The sequence below is a fragment of the Meles meles genome, chromosome 13 (genome assembly GCF_922984935.1).
Source record: "Meles meles chromosome 13, mMelMel3.1 paternal haplotype, whole genome shotgun sequence".
Lineage (NCBI taxonomy): Eukaryota > Metazoa > Chordata > Mammalia > Carnivora > Mustelidae > Meles > Meles meles.
In genome coordinates, this window is record NC_060078.1 from 22234790 (window position 1) to 22255180 (window position 20391).

The following is a 20391-nucleotide window of genomic DNA, read 5'->3' on the forward strand; positions in this document are numbered from 1 at the left end:
CCAAGTGGCACCCCAGTCTATTGGACACTCAGAGTGTGTGTCTGCTGCTCAGAATGTTACAACCTTTGTGCTCATCTGCAGATTTCATGCTTACAATGATCTAGTTGTGTTTGTTCCCACACTAGTATGTTTGTACTAGTCACTTTACTACTTTGTGCTACATTTGCACTAATTAATTATACAATCACAATATGTTAGCAGGTAAAATATGAGTATGAAAGGGAAGGCTCAATTTTTCCCTAAGAATACTAAGTTGAAAGCTTTGGAGAGTGTTGATAGAAGTTGAGAAAAAACAACTGTGATCAAATCAGATGCAGGTGAGACAGCTAAATACACTGGGGGAATATTATAAAAGTATAGAAATATTCTGCATACAAACTGCTTCATGCATGTCTTGGTTTTCTCTCTACCTAACCTGAAACTGGAAACCATAGACCATGCAAATAAATGGCAAATAAATGTACATTTATATACGAAGGTTAAATTAAGCGGTTAAGGAATTTATGTATTTATTTACGATTCCTGACCTGAATTGCCATCTTGATAACCAGACCAAGTGACAGGTAGTGGGTGACAGGTAAGTGGGTTTCTTCTAGAAGTTAAACACCAGGCAGAGAATGAAGCACTCAAACTCAAATTCTTCTATGTAAAGGCCCATCCCTGAAACTATTCCGATTTAAGTCTCAAGGTTTATGGCTTCACAAATTATGAAGAAAAAGTAAAAACTTCCTTTTTTCCTTTTATGACTGTGACCAGTGACACAGAAGTCAACCAAAAGATTTCAGTCGCGCTTCTGAACTGTGCTTGTTCTAGAAGCTTTGGGCCTAAGCCTTTCTCTATGGAGTGTGAAGAACTCTGGACCAAGTCTCAGTTTGGTTCCAAATCTACTAGGGGCTAACAATATGCCAAGGACACAGAGTTCTTTCTGGCACAAAGTTCTTGTTCCATTTAATTTTGTCAAATAATTGAATGGACAAATGTGTTGGGATTTTTCTTTTTCTTTTCTTTCTTTTTCTTTTTTTTTTTTACAATATCACATGGATAGAACTTTCGTCCTTACTTTATAAAAGTATTCCTGGAAGAAAGCATGCATGCGTTTAAAGGCTGTAATAAAATCAGGGTTTTTTTCCCTCAACAGCACATGCTTTCATGGGTTGCACGTACCTTGGCTTTAGCTTCTACCTGAGCTCCGTCTTGCACCAGATACCTCACGACTTCAGCTTGACCAGATCGCGCCGCCATGTGCAATGCCGTTTCTCCTCTCTGGAGAACAGGAGCCAAAGGTAATTAACTACAGCTCTCGAGAAGGGTGGCATATTTTATTTGCATAAAGCTTATGATGGAGGGTTTTTTCTTTTCTTTCTTTCTTTCTTTTTTTTTTTTTTTTGGTAAAAAATAGTCCCAAGTACTTCCTTATCGAAAATGAGGAAGGACAGGAAATTGAATACTCAAGAAGTTCACATCCACCTGATTCATGATGGAAGGGCTGCTGTAACAGTGGGGAGCCCAGTCTCTGGCAGTATCAGCAGTGTTGCTCCGTGTGGCCCCCAGAGGGCTTGACAGGTGAATGCTCACCAGAGCCAAGCACGAGAGGAAATGAGCGAAGGCGGCAGCCAGGGACTGCTCCACGACAGAGCCCCCCCCCACACCCACCCCTTGCCCACGGCGGTGGGGGGGGTGGGGCACTGCTGCCTGACACGTGGAAGGCTTTGGTAGCCGGTAGCCGAGCAGGATGCCAACCCTGGCAGGCCACATCTTCCTCTTTTTCAAAAGCAGTGGTAGTTTGGATATTTGCGTATACTTCTTAAGCCTGGCCCCCCAAATCAGAATTGCAGAACAAAACAAAACAAAAACCCAAATCTGCAAGGGCACTATAGACACACCTTAGGGCCAGACTCAGTTGCAGGCTGTTGGTTTGCTCTCTCTGCTTTACCTCAGCACAACAATATCCTAGTCTGCACATTATCCCACGGGGCCCTCCTTGTCACTGGACTCCTCCAACCCAACCATTCCCCCATTTTCACCAAAAGAACCGAATTCAGATCATCTGTTCATTTATTTAATAAACAATGAAAATATTTTTAAAAAATGGATAGATAGAAACAAATAGTCATAGAAATCAAATGATTCTGGCACCCACCCACAAATTCCTTTTCTAAATCAAGCCTTGCTTTACAGGATAGCCACCTCCCTAGCAGGATATACAAAGACACATTCACGTGTAACTTGTTACTGTGTTTACTGGAAAGGCATCCGGGATAGAGTTTACTGTATTATCCAGGGTCCTCTTAATGAAGGGAAATCTTCTCTCTCTGGCATTAGTTACAGAAAAGATTACCTGTCAGCTGAGAAGCTGGTCTGTATCTTGTGCATGTGCTGATGTGGGCTCCGGAAGACAGAGAGCCTTACTGGAAGCCCACCGTCAGCGGGAGCGTGTGGACCTTGTGGCTGGCCCTCGCTGTGCCAGCGTGTGGTTTATTTGACTGTTAATGCTGTGGTGCTCATGAGTCCAACCAGGTTCTTAGGCTTGTGGTCTGTTATGCTAATAACACTATGGTGTCTAACTTAAAGTCCTGTAAGATAATGTTAAATGCCACACGCAGATCTAGGGTCAGAAGTCACTTCTCTGATACTTACTCTGAAATGAGTCTTATGGTTCTGCAGAGCAATGATTAGTGTGGAAAAACAATACCATCCAATGATCTATGAACATGGATTTGCTGTAACCGTGGCTTTGCTATAACATGGTCAAGAACACTAATGAGAAAAATCATTTTGATTTACTTGCAATTATGATAACGGAGATTTGAGGTGCTTCCTCAAGATGAAACACTAAATGCTTCTATTGTTAAAAAGACAAAAAAAATCTTCCGCTCTACTAAAGCTATTTTTTAGAGTATAATATCCAATAGTAACATATCTGTGAGGTCAATGCACACAACCCATAAATCTTAATGTTTTGCGATCAGCTAGCGATTGAACAGATCTTGCCTTCGAAATAAAGGAACGCACAGGTATTCTTAAATTTTGTCTTTTAAGCAGTAAATAGTAATTAGCAAATAGTAATTAACCTATTATAATAAAAATAAGTAAATAAGAACAATCTTCACCAGTTTCTGAAATACTCATAATTGGACCTTCTTTCTTGGAAGGATACTTACCACATTGGTGGTGTTTGGAGAGGCTCCATGATGCATTAGTTGTGATACGATATTTACATGCCCCATGAAGGCAGCAACATGGATTGGGGTAAGGCCCGACTAGGAAGAAAAGAGGGAAATGCTGGTTTGTGATCTTATCATAAAAAGGTTTTGTCTGCCTGCCTCCCTGCGGCCCTCCACCCACCCACCTTAATAGAACCACTTGAGTGTTCAGATCAAAGACACCAGGGCCCTGCCTATTATTGGCACAGATTCAATAAGATAAACATATCAGGACACGATCATCTTTTCCTTAAAGCAGGTTCGGTGATTATGAAAGACCTACGTCATATCCACTAAAGAAGAAAAAATTCATATATTTTATAAAGATCAATGAGAAAAAATTAGAGAAAAATGACTTAAAGTTTTTTTTCCCTTTGCTACCAAACCTTCTTTATCCATATAACTGTGTGTGTGTGTGTGTGTGTCTAAGGGGGGTACTTAATGCTTGTTCTAATAAACAAGCAAATCAGCATTAAATCTTTAATCAATTTTTTAATTTTATGAATATTATAAATTAAGGTGACATAATTAAGGCAAATAATACAAAGGTCACTAGACTAGACTTTAAATGTTGTTTGTCTCTAATCCTACACACACACACACAGCCATAACACTCGTGCTTTGTATGTGAAATGATGCCACTTACAATTTTTTAGAATTTCATTCCACTTGCAACATGCACAGAGTCATTTGGTAAAAATATTTAACATGGCTAGAAAAAGCTTTTTTTTTTTTTAAAGAGAGTGAGAAGGAGATACCAATCTCAAGAGAAATTTGAGAAATGTAAAAAAAAAATATGTGAAAGGAACTCTGCCTAATAATAGTGAGAAAAAAGGCAGAAGAGAAATAATTCTGGTTGTCCCACCTTCAGAGAGTGGCAACCGAGGGAACCAGGGAAAATCTTTGTGTTGTAATTTGGCACTTTTCTCCATCAGCAGGGGGAGTCCTTAGAACACGTGCAGGGCCAAGCCCTCATCTCAGTCTGCCCTGCCTTTGGGAGCTCTGCGGAAGTACAGGACTGGCAAGAGCCCCTTCTCAGGGGCTGACATCTCTGGATATTTATTCAAACATCAGTCCAAAAAATTTGATCGCAGAACGCACTCTGACTTTAAAAATGGTTGCTGCGCACTGAGAATAAGCTTTTAAAATCACAGGTGCCATAATGAAGCCGTAAGAGTGAAGAAAGAATAAAGCAGTAATAACATTTTCAACCATTTAATCATGTTAAAATTGTGTCACAAATCAAGGCAAGTATTTCATTTGCAGATAAGAAACTCAGGCAAGCAACAGTCACTAAGATAGATCTCAAACTTTCTATTTGCTTCCAATGCTACAGTCTTTACTGATGCATTCAACAAACCTTTACTAAACGCCCTACACTGTGTTGCTGGCATCTACAGACCAGTGGGGATCAGCCTGTGCCCATGGAGCCTAGACTCTCTGGGGGCAGGAGAGCAGCTAGGTCATACATGCTTTGCTGGGAGAAGGCAGTCTGCAGGGGAGCTCCTAGACTAGGCCAGCGGTGAGGGATTTCCTGGAGAAGGTGGCCCCCGACCCATCCTGGCGGGTGTGCAGGATTGGCCGAGCAAAGCAGGGGTGACACATGGAGGGTGCAGAGATAGGGAGGTGAATGAAAGGGTGTCCAGTCTAAGGAATTGTCATGGCTGGCATCTGGGGAGACCAGAGCACTGGGGGTGGAGTAGGGATGGGGAGTCCGGCGGGGGCAGGGGTGGCCAAGCCTGGTTTGCTGTCTTGCAGGCTCAGCACTGGTCCTGGTGGAACATTCCTCTGAGTTCCATGTCAGTTGGTACAACAGAAACCTAAAGCTAGTCCTTTATTAACTTCAGCAACTCTGCATGTCATTCATTCTGAATTTGGAGAGAGAGAAGTGTTCAGTTTACAAACACCCAGAAGTTGGAGTATACCTTGGCAAAGTTGACATTATGCACCAGATAATTCTTTGTGGCAGAAGGCTGGCCTGTATACACTGTCAACTATTCAGTGGCATCTGGCCTCTAGTAGCACCATGTGGCCGTCACCACTGAAAATACCTCCAGATATTGTCAGCTGCCCCCTGGGGGGCAAAATCACCCCCACTGAGAAGCGCTGCATGACAGGATTTCATGGAAATTACGCTTTCACTGATGGTGCCACTCACCCCTGAGCATGAAGCCTATGTTTTGGATGATGTGTTTGTACCCACCCCCCAGACTTCTGTCTGTTCTCCTCCGGACTGGCAGCCCCTTGGGTGAAGGGTTTACAAGGTCATCAGTGGCAATCACACACACAGCACAACTAGCTGTTCGCTGAGGGTGGCTCTGGGACTCCAGTTGTGAAGGTATACTCTGGATACCCGGAGAAGCCTAGAAATCCTACTCGCCTCACCTCGGTTACGGCTTGGATGGATGCACCGTGTTTCAGAAGGAGTTCCATGACTTTAATTCGATTCTTCTTGCAGGCAATATGAAGAGGAGTGAAGCCGTTCTGAAAGGGACAAAGGCACAGATGTACATGACCGCATTCTATGGAGATACAATTCCTCCGAGTGTGGTAAAATGTTTGCGAAATGATGTTCTGTAAGGGTTTGGAAGTAAATGATGCGATGAGGGGTTAAACAGAACACAGATTCTTCCCTGGAAGCGTAGGTAGTCTAGCTGCTCCTAGAAATCCACAGTACTCTGCTGATCACGAACAGGAAGTGAATCACAGCCTCTTGGTAGCTGAGGCAAAATGGCCATGCATTTTTTTAGATTATTTTATTTTGGAATTCACTCTTCCAAATAATATGTCCCTCCCTCCTCCATCTCATTTCAAATACAGACTAAAAACAGCTGGGCCCAAACATTTGTCCTCACAGCCCAAACTCTGCCAATGCCATTCAGCATTCTCTGCTGAATTTTAGGACAACTACAAGACTGGTTCTAGAATGTTTTTGTCCCTTCCAGTTTTAAGGTTCAAATAGGTGTTTACTCCAAGGAAGCAGGAAACACCCAGCATTATTTGGATCATTTGGTTTCACATTTTATCTAATAAAGGAGTCTGCTTTTTCACAAATTAGCTCCAAATCATACCGCTTGATCATTGAGACCACAGAGCATTTTTTCAGTCGCCATAGAGAACTATAAAGTATCAGGGTCCACTATAAAAGCTTACGTCAAAGTCACCATAGGTGTTTCCATAGCCATTCTGAGACCGTTTACCTGGCCATAGTCCATCCCAGGATGATTGGCTCTAACCTCCACATATTGTGAAATCTTCCAAGTCAGAGGAAAATGAGAGTGAATGCACACACCCTGTTTTAAGGCTTTTTTTTTTCTTGTATGGAAAAATGAGTCATGACTGCTAATTTCTTTTCCTCCCTTCTCAGAATTCAAAGATATGTTTGATATACTGGGCAGGTCAACAGCTTTTGAAACGCTATTCGGTAAAAGCTTTTAGTAACAAAGACAGGCTGGGGTCAGAGTGCTCCTCAGTCCTCATGCTTCCTGCCCCCAGAGCAGCATATGCACTGGGGGTCTGTTCGGACAGGGAGACAACACCAGTTGGAAAGGAACAGTGACCCTTTCTAAATCAGTTGATCAGATGACAGCCTTTACCTTAAAATTGCTAGTCAATTTACGTGTCTTCCCTAGCATTTGGTGAGTGATTTTTTTCCTTAAACATGGGTGCTTATTCTGAACTAAATTTAAACAGCTTACCAAATTGGGATTATTTATTTTCCCAAAGACAAAAACCCTATCTCATCAAGAAAATCAATTTATAATACAGCTAGAGGTTAAAATAACAGATCATTTTAGGAGTTAAGACTACAAATGAGACCAAATTTTCATTTTTATCGATAGGAAAAGGAGATGACTGGCCATATGTTAGCTTACATGGTAAACATAACACAAAATTTTAGCTCACAAATTCCTAGACCACTGATGTGTAAGAGAAAGTTTTTTGACCACTTCTCCTCATGTTTTTAGATCTTGGAAAAAAAATTTTTAACTCATATAATTATAACTATACCCTCAGTAAGATAAGTGTGATCACCTCAGTCTTTTTTACACCGACAGTCTTTGGGTCTTATCTATGTGAGAGATTCGCCCGCACAACCATAAAGAGGTTAATGATTTAGCCCATCAGCCTTGTTCACATCAGAAATAGGTTGTTTCTTTAAAGGATATTTGAAAAAAGTTGAGGGGAAGTACACTTTACTTAACTGGACCTTCTATTTTTACCTCCTCAAAGTAATCTCTTCTCATGCGGAGGTCGCATGTCATCAGCAAGACAACATGGACTGGAGCTGTTGGCTTAGCCACTCACCAGGGCTTTGGCATTGGGGTTCGCTTTCTTGTCCAGGAGGACCTTGGCGACTTTGTAATGCCCACAGTGGGCAGCCACATGGAGGGCAGTCAGGTAGTCATTGGTGACGTCGTCCACGGGCACGTTATGCTGGAGGAGAAGCTGGACACAGTTCAAGTGATCCCCTTGTGTGGCCATGTGCAATGGAGACAATCCATTCTGGAACACATAAGAAAATCAGAGTTTATTGTTTTACCTTTTAAATACAAATGCCCAGAACATAAAATACAGCACAAATATGAGAAGAGGAAAACCTAGTTTTCCACAAAGAAATACCTTTTCTTTTTTAAAAGGCTTTTTTAAAAGTTTTATTATCTAAATTCCAAGTAGTTAACATGTCATATTACCTTTAATTTTAAGTAAACTCTATACGACACACGAGATCAAAGATCAAAGTCACATGTTCCACCAACTGAGCCAGCCAGGCACCCTCTTTTTAAAAGGTTTTGATGATAGTTTTGAACTATAGCTACTTTTAAATCTGGTCCTCTCACTTCTTTCATCAGCTGAAAACAATTTTTTCAAGATAATTTCTTTTCTGGTTTTAAAAATGGCATGAATTGGGGTACCTGGGTGGCTCAGTCAGTTAAACATTCAACTATTGATCTCAGCTCAGGTCTTGATCTTGGGGTTGTGAGTTCAAGGCCCATGCTGGGCTCCATGCTGGACATAGAGCCTACTTTTTAAAAAAATGTGAATTGTACTAACGTCCATTATTTATCTTATTCCCAGGGAACTAAAATTCTTTTTTTTCCTTTTTTTTTTTTTTTTAAGACTTTTAAGCAATCTCCATTCCCAACATGGGCCTTAAAGCCACAATCCTGAGATCAAAAGTTGTATGCTCCACGGACTAAGCCAGACAGGCATCCCTGGAATTCTTAATATTTAAGAGTGAAAAGGATTTAAAAAAAAAAAAAAAAAGCAAAAGTAGATTGGTATTCATTGACTGGCTTTTATTTTTCCTTACAAGTTACTAACACTTGATATTCATATATTGATTTGATTAATAAAAAAAGATCTGACTGGGACGCCTGGGTGGCTCAGTGGGTTAAGCGCTGCCTTCAGCTCAGGTCATGATCTCAGGATCCTGGGATCGAGTCCCACATCGGGCTCTCTGCTCAGCAGAGAGCCTGCTTCCCTTCCTCTCTCTCTGCCTGCCTCTCTTGTGATTTCTCTCTGTCAAATAAATAAATAAAATCTTAAAAAAAAAAAAGATCTGACTAAAACAACACATTTCATTTCCTATCAATGTAGAAAGGAAAATTTTCCTCTTCCATCAGTCTGGTGCCCCCCTGTGTCTATGATGAGGAAAGGCAAGGCACTGACCAACTCATCAACTAACGCCTGCCTCCGTTTAAATCAACTGGGATCAATGACACAGTTAATCATGCATGGTAGGAATAAGTCAAAAATTCTTTAAAGAGTTGTGAGAAGAAACGAAGAGGCTCAAAGGTAAGTAGAGCCTTAAAAGCAGGTTGGAGGGACATGTAGCAACCGGTACTTATTTCCCAGTGAAGACAAAAATAAGGCATTAAGATGTCAGTCCTTCCGCGCATGCTTCCTTCAAATATGGAGGCAAAGTGGAGGAGCCTGGGAAATTTCTAGAGAATCCAATTGTCAAGAAAGGCTCTGTTCATTACTGTAACATAGTTTAACATATCTGGGGGTGGGCAGGAATCAAGTGGAAATTCAGTTTCCAAAACACGTGTCATTGGTGAACTTTGAAAATAATGATGTATTAAATAGGCACTGATGACTCCAGGATTTCTGAATCCTCTGGGCCAACTTATTTCCCGTAATTTATCTATTAATGACATAAAATAGTAGATCAAGATAGAAACAGTGCAAGCCTTCCTCTAGCCGCTTTCATGGTACCATTCACCCACTGTGATATATTTCAACACAACACTAGTTGTGTTCCTTGCGAGTAAAATTTCATAGATTATAATTTCCCCAGATTGTGCAGCATATATAGAAAAAGAAATATTCATGTAACTTTAAAGACTTCATACATGGTCAATTAGAATATTTCTGCCTAGGGGTGCCTGGGTGGCTCAGTGGGTTGGGCCTCTGCCTTTGGCTCAGGTCATGATCTCAGGGTCCTGGGATAGAGCCCCACATCGGGCTCTCTGCTCAGCAGGGAGCCTGCTTCCCCCACCCCCCGCCCACCTGCCTCTCTGCCTACTTATGATCTCTCTCTCTCTCTCTCTCTGTCAAATAAATAAATAAAATCTTTTAAAAAAAGAATATTTTTGCCTAAAAAACTCCACTCTAACATTCTTTTTTTTTATTTCTTTTCAGCGTAACAGTATTCATTGTTTTTGCACCACAACCAGTGCTCCATGCACTACGTGCCCTCCTTAATACCCACCACCTTGTTCCCCCAACCTTCCACCCCCCACCCCTTCAAGACCCTCAGGTTGTTTTTCAGAGTCCATAGTCTTTCATGATTCACCTCCCCTTCCAATTTCCCTCAACTCCCTTCTCCTCTCCATCTTCCCATGTCCTCCATGTTATTTGTTATGCTCCACAAATAAGTGAAACCGTATGATACTTGACTCTCTCTGCTTGACTTATTTCACTCAGCATAATCTCTTCCAGTCCCATCCATGTTGCTACAAAAGTTGGGGATTCATCCTTTCTGATGGAGGCATAATACTCCATGGTGTATATGGACCACATCTTCCTTATCCATTCATCCGTTGAAGGGCATCTTGGTTCTTTCCACAGTTTGGCAACCATGGCCATTGCTGCTATAAACATTGAGGTACAGATGGCCCTTCTTTTCACTACATCTGTATCTTTGGGGTAAATACCCAGTAGTGCAATTGCAGGGTCATAGGGAAGCTCTATTTTAATTTCTTGAGGAATCTCCACACCGTTCTCCAGAGTGGCTGCACCAACTTACATTCCCACCAATAGTGGAAGAGGGTTCCCCCACTCTAACGTTCTAAATCAAAGTAGACACTAACGTGCAACAAAGGACAGGGGCATTTCTCAATTTGAGAGCCTGCCACCCACGAGTACAAGTACATCTCCTTTCCTCCCTGCCAAAACATTCCTTTGCTTTATGTTCTGAATGGTGAAATAAACAAAGAAACAAAATCTCAGAGATCAAATGACAGTCGTGGAGAATAGAAATGGGAGGCAGTGCCAACAAGATAAGAAAATTCTCTAACGATACACAAAATAATACATGAGTAGATAAGTTATAGGTCATTGGAGAAGGAGGAGAAGAAAGTAAAGACCGTCTGCCCTAGGAAGAGGGGTCTTATTGCAGACTGCCTCCTCATAAAGCTGAACACACAGATCCAACATGACGGCTTTTCTTAGCTCAGAAAGATGAAAGCCTTTGAGGAATTAGACAGATGGCCTTAAAAGTCAGTAACGCATTCATTCACTTAACATTCATTCAGGAAATGTTTCTGGGAGGTCTACTATGTGCCAGACACTAATTTAGGGGCTTGGGATACCACACCAAAGGAGGCAAAGTCCTTGTTTTCATTTTACCAAGGAGAGAGATAAGTACATAGGAAGAGAAGCTAACAAGGAGGCCTCTGTGAGAACAAAGCACTGGAATTAGAAAATGGGTGGAGACCGCGGAGATCTGGGACAAGCTGAGGGAACTCCATCTACCGGCACAGGACGTGAGCGTAAACCTGGTACATTCTGGAAAGCGGAAGCAGGCCAGCTGGCTGGAAGATGGTAGGGAGCAGAACAAGAGGAAAGGCAGGGAGGTGGTCAGATGCTGGTCAGGAATTTATTAGGGCAGGAGGCTACTTCTGAGCAAACATGGTAGATGTGACCCATACGTATCCATCCTTTCCCAAACTCCGAAGCAATTTAAAAGATAAATTCCACAAGGGCATGTGTGCACACACCCTCAAAACACAGAGGAAAGGAAATAAAAACAGAGGTGTGATGTCTATATATTTTAGAATGTGAAAAGAAGGTTTAGTGTGTTACCACATCCAGTGGAAGAGAGAAGGTAGAATGCTAAGTGTCTGTGGAAGGGTACGTCAGCAGTGTTACTGGTTAATGTTTAACAATGACAGCTCTTCAAAAAAGAAAAACCCTAATATGTGGCATTTGCCAATCCCCCTGGTGCTAAGAACCCTACTATGACTGATATCGAGCCATCAACATGATGTCACCGAATATAGAACTGGAAAAAGATGTACACAATAGGCTCAATGATGTGGCTCCAACACACTGGGTAAAATAGAGACAGGTCATTGATTTCTCAGATGCCCCAAAGGCAGGGCAGATGGAAACACGACACAATTGGAAGATAAAGATGAGGCTTGGAGTCAAAAGTAGGATTGGTTCACCTGTGTATGGAGCTGTCACATTTCCAGGTCCTTTGGACCCAGCAAAGCAAGAGAATTGCCCCCTGTTTTGTATAGGGAGTCAGGAGTTTCATCTCCGGAGAAATTGAAGCAGAGTGAATCTGGGTGCAGGAGCCCGGGCGCTGGCAGAGGTGAGGCTCTGGACTGACACCAGGTGCTCACAGAAAAAGGAAGGCTGCATGGGTGTCAAGAGTGTGATCTCTCCAATTAGACTGCCTGGGTTCAAATCCTTGTTCTGCCATGAGCTGAGCTCTCCTAAGAAAGTTATTTTAACTCTTTGGGTCTCAGTCGCCTCATCTATAAAAAGGGCCTAACCGTAAAATTGGTGCCTCGTTGTGAGGATTCAATGGGTCCATATATGTAAAGTGCTTAGAGCAATGTAAGTATTCGTTATCACTATCGTGATTGATGTATGCAGAGAGAACCAGGAGAATGACAGCCCCCTTTCCTTTTTCTTACTCAGAATGTACTGACACAGCTTCTATACTGCAAAACATTGGCAGATTCGTCTCTCAAAAAAACTGAACTTGCCAGAAAAGAAGGGCAACTAACCGTGACATGGGGGGACGTGTACGGCCCACCACTAGTGGAGCCCTGCCTACACTTGCATAGTGTTCCCACTCAAATGGTAGTGCCTGACATTGACGGTGGGGTACAGACATCTGTGGGAAACCCCAACATGAAAGAGAGAGCCAAAACCAACACAGAGAAAAAAGAAATTGTAGGAATGAAAGACAGAAGAGAGGCAGGAGAAAATTAAAGGGAAATTATCTGGGGTGTTCTCAGAAAGGTAACAGACTATATTACATCCAGTAAACAAGAACTGGATGCTTTAAGAAAAGAAGTTATCAGAGAACAAGAAAATGTTCTTGCCCATTAAAAACACAGAAGAAAAAAAATCAAGGAAATATCTTGGAAAGAAAGAAAAGACAATGAGATGAGCAAAAGGGAGAAAAAGACTGAGACAGCAATTTTATTTTTAGCTATGCCTTTGATGAAATGAAAATTGATTTTGATGAGAAAAGGGGTTTTTAGGCAGGAGGTGACATGGTTTGGTTGACATGATTTGGCTACTTTGACTGTTGTGCACTGGGAATGGGGCTGGAGAGGACCACGGCGGGACGGGCGCACCAGTAAGGAAGCTGTTCCAGGATCCAGCTAGTGGTGGATCCTTTTCGGAAGAAAGCAATAGAGGTGGAAAAAAGATAGATACAGACTTCTTGAAAGGACAAAGCAGAACCGGAAGGGCTTAGATGAGAAGTACTCAAAAGGCCAAGGTGTCATCACATACAATGAAATACCGTGGCTGTTTCATACTGTTGGTAACATCTCGCTTGTTTACTAAAGTAAACCCTGCATTTCAAATGAGTGAGGAAATTGTTTAGACCACTTCGATCCTGGTCCATCTCCACTAGGGCTGTTGAGGAAACACCGACCATAGTACTCGCGAAGAGGAGTAACATGTGTTTTTGTTGTTTTGATGACATTTAGAAGTAAGACTCTTCATAAAGCTTAATGCAGCTTCCAAAAATCACTGATAGGATTAATAAAAATTGTGGGACCTTGGTATTTTGTATGTTTCAAAATTTATTTATAAATATTCTCTTATTAAATAGTGTCAAAGGCTTTATCATAAAAATCCAGAAGACATTTTTTAAGACATTGGTTTTGGGCAATCATCGTGCATTCTTTTTGCATATGTCAACTTTGCCAAAGGCCCAAGCAAGATGCCATCTTTCCAAAGTTTCCAGCCTTTATCAGTTAAACGATATCCTCTTTAATAATCTGTAAGCCCTCAAGAAATAAACCAAAGGGTGGGACAAAGAGAGCCAGCCCCCAGATTTTCAAGACTATAGATCTTTTATTTTCTTTCACAAATAAGCAATCATTGATGAGCTATGGAAATTTCACAGAATAAGATCAAGCAGTGAGTGTTTCCGAAATAAAGCAAAAACAAGCAACTCACACAAAGATGACTTTGTGGCAGGGTGCACTCCATCAAAAGGCTTCATAAACCCAAACTAATATTAAGGTCCTCCAAAGACCTGAACTAGGCTACTCTTCACTGCTATGTTGGAACGGTATCATTTTTCTATGATTCAAAGACAGTTAAATAAGCTCAACAGGCAGTAAAGCCATGTAAAGTGAATTACAGTCCACGTCCAAAAGCTTGGGGAAGAAATTACCTTGGTTTTTGAAAGAATGGGGGCCGCTCGGTCAAGGAGCATTTCCACCACCTGCTCATGGCCGCTCCTTGCTCCACAGTGCAGGGGCGTCAGACCGTCCTGAGGAACAAAGGCAACATCTTCAGTTAGATTCGATGGGAAACTCCATAAATGCAGTGTACTTCTTCAGGATTCGGTGCGACTTCCAACATGTGGTGGACCTGGGACTTTCAACATTTAGTCACATGTCTCAAAATAATTTCCTATTCCTAAGTAGAGAACTAAATTTTTCAAAAGTTTAGGCAGTTGTAAAATGTATAATTTCTCACATATTAGAATGCTCACCATTAAAACTATGATTGTTTCACTACTCTTTCCATATCCAATGGAATTGACATACCATAAGTAATTTGATAACTACCATTTAAGAGTAAAAAATAAACTTTTATTATAGGAATTTGTTTTTTTTAAGATCAACCTCATTTTCTTTTCTTTTAAATTTAAGTTCAATTAGCCAACATATAGTACATCATTAGTTTCAGATGTAGAGTTCAATAATTCATCAGTTGCATGTAACTCCCACTCTCATCACATCACGTGCCCTCGTTAATGTCCATCACCCAACTACCCCATCCCTCACACCGCCCCTCCAGCAATCCTCGGTTTGTTTCCTATAGTTAAGAATTTATCATGATTTGTCTCCCTCTCAGGTTGCTTCCCATTCAGTTTTCCCTCCCCTTTCCTGTGATCCACTGCACTATTTCTTATATTCCACATATGAATGAAACCATATGATAACTGTCTTTCTCTGACTGAATTATTTCCCTCAGCATAATACCCTCCAATTCCATCCACGTCAATGTAAAAGGTAAGTATTCATCCTTTCTGATGGCTGAGTAATATTCCATTGTATATATGGACCACATCTTTTTATCCATTCATCTGTCAACGGACATCAAGGTTCTTTCCATAGTTTGGCTATTGTGGACACTACTGTTACAAATATTGAAGTGCATGTGCCTCTTTGGATCTTTACATTTGTATCTTTGGGGTAAATATCTAGTAGTAAAATTGCTGGGTAGTAGGATAACTGTTTTTAACCTCTTGAGGAAACACCACAGTTTTCCAGAGTGGCCACAACAGTCTGCATTCCCACCAACAGTGTTGAAGGGTTTCTTTTCCTCCACACCCTCACCAACAATTGTCTCTTTGTGTTTTTGATTCTAGCCATTCTGACAGGTGTGAGGTGATATCTCATTGTAGTTGTGATTTGCATTTTCCTGATGATGAGTGTTGAGCATCTTTTCGTGTGTCTGTTGGCCAACTGGATGTCTTCTTTGTAGAAATGTCTGTTCATGTCTTCTCCCATTTTTTACTTGTATTATTTGTTTTCTGGTGTTGAGGTATACATTCTTTGTATATTTTGGATACTATCCCTTGATCAGAGGTGCCATTTATATTTTCTCCCATTCATTAGGTTGACTTTTAGTTTTGTTGTTTACTTTTCTATGCAGAAGCTTGTAATTTTGATGCAGTTCTAACAGTTTATTTTTGTTCTTTTTTTCCTTGCCCAGGTGATGTATCTAGAAAAATGTTGCTATGGCCAATGTTGGAGAAATTATTGCCTGTGCTCTCTTCCAAGTTTCCATGGTTCCAGGTCTCACATTTGTGTCCTTAATTTTTGAGTTTATTTCTGTGTATGGTATAAGAAAGTAGTCCAGGTTCATTCTTCTGCATGTAGCTGTCCAGTTTTTCCAACACTATTTGTTGAAGAGATTTTTCCCATTGCATATTCTTGCTCCCTTTGTCAAAGATGAATTGACCATATAATTATGGGTTTATTTCTGGGCTCTCTGTTCTGTTCCATTGATATATGTGTCTATCTTGGTGCCAGTATCATACAGTTGTGATTACTACAGCTTTGTAGAATATGTTGAAATCTGGGATTGTGATGCCTCTATTTTTTTTTTTTTTCCAAGATTACTTTGGCTATTCGAAATCTTCTGTGGTTCTAGACAAATGTTAGGATTGTTTGCTTTAGTGAAAAATGCTGTTGGTATCTTGATAGGTACTGCATTAAACATGTAGATTGCTTTGGGTAATAAGGACATTTTAACAATATTTGTTCTTCCAATCCATGAGCATGGAATATCTTTCCATTTATTTCTGTTGTCTTCAATTTATTTCATCCGTGTTTTATAGTTTTCAGAGTACAGATCTTTCACCTTCTTGGTTAAGTTTATCCCCAGGCATTTTATTATTTTTGGTACAAACACCATCCCAATGTTTGTTTTTACCAATGTTAGTGCTGAGACATCTAATTTGCATAAGTAAGTAGACAGACTTTGTTAAAGCAGCGTCACTAATTCTTTGCCCAGCGTCACTGGGCAACTCCTGAATTACATGCCAAAATCACCTAATCATCTTTCACTGAAGATATTTTTCAATGATGCATCATAATACAACTCCTTTAGGTCCTTCATTTTTGTTAGCAGCAGCAGGATTTCTAACCATCCAATGAGTGGAAGAATTTGTTATTCAGTCATTAGAGTCACACCGTTGTAAACATGACACTGATATCCTGAACTCTTTGCCTTGCTCCACTCTGTCCCCCTTTGTCCCTAGGTTTTGCACCCTGGGGCCAGGTGTGTGAGAGTTAGGTCTTTCTTCAGTGCTAGGGTAGAACGACTGTTGTACTACAGGTTCGGTGGGAAAGGAGAATTAGCGGGGAGCTGAGGAGTGGAAAGTTATTCACTCAAAACTATCTAAGTGCCCCCAAACTCTATGGAGAGTTTTTACACACCCACCTTACTTGTTCCCCAACTTAAAGATTCCCATGGTTGACAATGCCTACCCAAAAGACAGCCACATTTTAAGGTACATCAGAATGTAATTCAGTGTGTCCAAATCACTTTCTAGATTGTATGAACAGATCTTGAAAATAACCGTAATTATCCTAATGTATATTTGGTGAGGTACAATCCTATTTCTAACCTACCAGCCACATCCCAGAATTAACAGTCCTTAAAAAATGAAATTTGAATCACAAGCATTGCATGACCTCATCTGATCATGCTGTGAGCATGTTTAAATATTCTGCCTTTTATGCTGATTTAAAACATTTGCTCTTATAAACCAAAGTAAAGCAATGTATAGACTTTTAAGTTGGAAACAGCATTTTGCTAATAAAAACAGATTAAAAAAATAAAAATCACTATAATGTCCAAGTGTCTTCCTAGTAATGTAAAACCTGAAAATATCTGAAGGAGAATTAATAATTACCTCTGTCCTCTACCACACACACAGAAGCATCCCACACAGACCCAGTCATATTGTCTTTCATGAACTGAAAGGTCAAATCTGTTTCTTTCATTTTCGCATAAGTAGATTCTAAGACACAAGAGGTGACAGAATCTGTGCAGACGTGTTCAAACTAAGGTCACACAGAAGAAATAATTCTTTTAGCCCAACTCATTTATCCTTGAAGATTACTTTCCCCCAAACAAACTCCTACACACTGAACGCAAAGTGTCTGGCTCGTTAAGTGCAAAATCTTGACTCCTCGATCCTTTGAAACATACTGTTCCTTACAGATGTACATTTTTGCCCATTTCATTTTTTTTTTAAGTTTTATTTATGGAAAATTTCAAACCTATTTTAGACTAAAGCAGACTGAATGGGGTAATGAGCCTCTTGGTGTGTGGTGCTCGGCGTCAGCCGTTACCTCCTGATCAAGCTTGATTCCTCCACGTCCCTGACCTTTTCTCTTCTCTCAGATCATTGTGAAGCCAATCCCAGCTTGAAACCATCTGATCCTCACAACTACCCCGATACAGAAAGCACAATCTTCATGTGATACATGAAGACTCGAAGGGTTCCAACAGGTTCAATGACTCATCCAAGGCGGCACAGGCTGACTGCAGAACTAGGCCACACGGTGTGGGGCAGACAAGGCATGTCTTGGGAGGAGTTATTACGACAAAGCCCCTCGGCTCAAACTTTCAGCCACCCTGAACCTTCCTTTATCTACATTCTGCAGCTGCTGCCTCTGATCTCTGGTGTTTATTTATTAAAAACTCATCCACTCCAGAGACGCGGCTGGGGAAGGTAATTTTTTCATCAGCACAAGCGCTGTGAAGGGCCATTGTCCCCACCCATTGTTCCTGTTATCACCTGGTTTCAATGATCAAGTCAGCTGCTTCCCCAGGGTTGAGATCTTCAGTTCCCAGCTAACTGCAAAGACCGACCTGAAGCACGGCTCTTTTCAACTGGACTTTGACTTGCAGTATTTTTAACATTGATCGTGAGTAGCTGACTCCTTTGGATCTTCTGCAAATTTGCTCTGCAACTTTTCAAAAGTGCAGGATTTCAAACAGCCAGGATCCCGGCGGGAGAGTGCCTCATCAGGGAGCTGTACGAGATGTCATGACTGCCCGGCCTGGCTGCGGGGACATTCACAGGTCAGTGGAGAGCTGGTGCCCAGAGTTAATGCAAGGTCTTCAGCGTCACGGCGTTTACAGTGACAAAGAAGACAGCTGCCGGGCCAGGCTGCAGTGAGACTGAAGGGTATCTGCCATGTACTGCTTCACACTTAGTTCACAGTTTAAAAAAAAAAAAAAAGGAAAATTAGCCAGCACTGACTTGACTTAATACCTATATTTTGGACAAAAATTAAATATTTAAATTTCCAGGGCACCTGGGTGGCTCAGTAGCTGAAGCAGCTGCCTTTGGCTCAGATCATGATCCCAGGGTCCTGGGATCCAGCCCTGTGTCGGGCTCTCTGCTCAGCGGAGAGCCTGCTTCTCCTCCCTCTGCCCTTCCCCTCTCTTGTGCTATCTTTCTCAAATAAATGGTCTTTAAAAAAAATTTTAATTTCAAACTAATTTCTTTTGCTTGGAAATGGGTGAGGTTTATCATTCACGTTTCTGGAGCCCTGCGTTCGGGGATCATCCATAACTGCCACTTGTTCCCCCGCCAAGCCTCAGTTCCCCGGGTTAACAGGGACAGCCTTCCCCGAGTGCCCCTCCTTCCCACCCCGTCCACAAACCCTCTGTAGCTCCTTGTCTTCTTGCTTCTCTGCACTGCCCACACGGGGTACCTGCACAGACTCCCCTTCCCATTTTCTCCAAGATCCCAGTGTGTACCGTTTGAAAGTCCCGTGTTCTTAGGAGGCTTTTCCAAAACAGGACACAAGCATCCCATTTGCAGGGCATCTGCCTTATTTTATCTGTACTTCTTTTGAGGAACCTCGAACTTTTTGCTGAGTCTTAGTCCTTTGTGAACAGGCATTATCCTTTCAACGAGTCTGCTTCTGAGCACAAGGCCACTTAGTTTAAGGGATATTTGACCATCACAGAGAAGGTAACTCAGTACTGTTTCGGTGAAAGCGGCTTAATGGAAATGAGCGAATGAACGCATGGAGAAACCAAGTAAATGGGTTTGGGCGCTAGTCTTTCAAAAAAAGGTTTTCTAGTTAGCTGGTTAAAAATTCCTTTCCTTTTTGTTTAAGACTAGACTTACCTTGTACTTCAGGAGTGATATATTTTGTTTTTCTTTCCAGAAAAATAAAACTCTCAATAAATAAATGATTTTAAAATGTGAAGAAAGACTGTGATGAGTCTTTCTCACTCTCAGAGTAAGAAAAATATCAGAGGAGTTGTTCTAAATAAGGTATTTTCCTCTTACTTAGAATACTACAAGCTTAACAAAGGGAGCTCCTGTGGATCCCGTGGTTTGGAACACAGTGGCCATCCGGTGTACTCCTTTCCCTGAAACTAGAGCAGTGCTTTTTCCCAATACAAAATGAGGAATCTAACCTACTCCCAGCACAGTGTTACTTAGAATGGGTCCGGGGCCAAAAAGCAGTTCTTCAACTGCATATGACAGTGCCGACCTCCAGATGTCAAATGCTTGACAAAGGCAATTCCGGGGGCGCCAGGGAGGCCATCTCACAAATGGCAGCATGTGCGCATGGAGAGCAGAGAGGGAGAGAGGGATGCCGAGTTGCCATAGTAACGTTATGGTAGGGAAGGGAAATTGCATGGGGTTAGGCTTTTTTTTTTTTTTTTTTTTCCCAATTCCCCTGATTTTTAAAGCACTAACATAATGAACAAGTATTCCCTTGGGGAGAATTCTGAAGCAAAGCCAACTGGCTCATCCAGATCTCATATTTCACCTCGGTGACAGTAATCCTATTACTGAGGTGGGAAACTGCACCTTACTAGCGGGACAAAACGCTCTCTCATGTGAGCCTGAGAGCAAAACCTTGCACACTCAAAGATCAAAAAGGCTTTCTTTCAGGTCCTGTTTTGCCGAAAAGCATGGGAC

General features: G+C 41.5%; 1 protein-coding gene across 4 annotated transcripts in view; it reads right to left on the reverse strand.

The window, feature by feature from the left end:
* The window catches only part of ANK3 (ankyrin 3), a 687858-nt gene that overhangs the window by 157870 nt on the left and 509597 nt on the right, over positions 1–20391 (reverse strand). For all 4 annotated transcript variants that reach the window (XM_046026934.1, XM_046026935.1, XM_046026933.1 and 1 more), the window contains 5 exons: positions 14086–14184; positions 7512–7709; positions 5589–5687; positions 3162–3260; positions 1165–1263 (listed from right to left, as the gene is read on the reverse strand). In XM_046026934.1, the coding sequence (XP_045882890.1) occupies positions 1165–1263; positions 3162–3260; positions 5589–5687; positions 7512–7709; positions 14086–14184 (594 nt within the window). The remainder of the gene's footprint in view (positions 1–1164; positions 1264–3161; positions 3261–5588; positions 5688–7511; positions 7710–14085; positions 14185–20391) is intronic.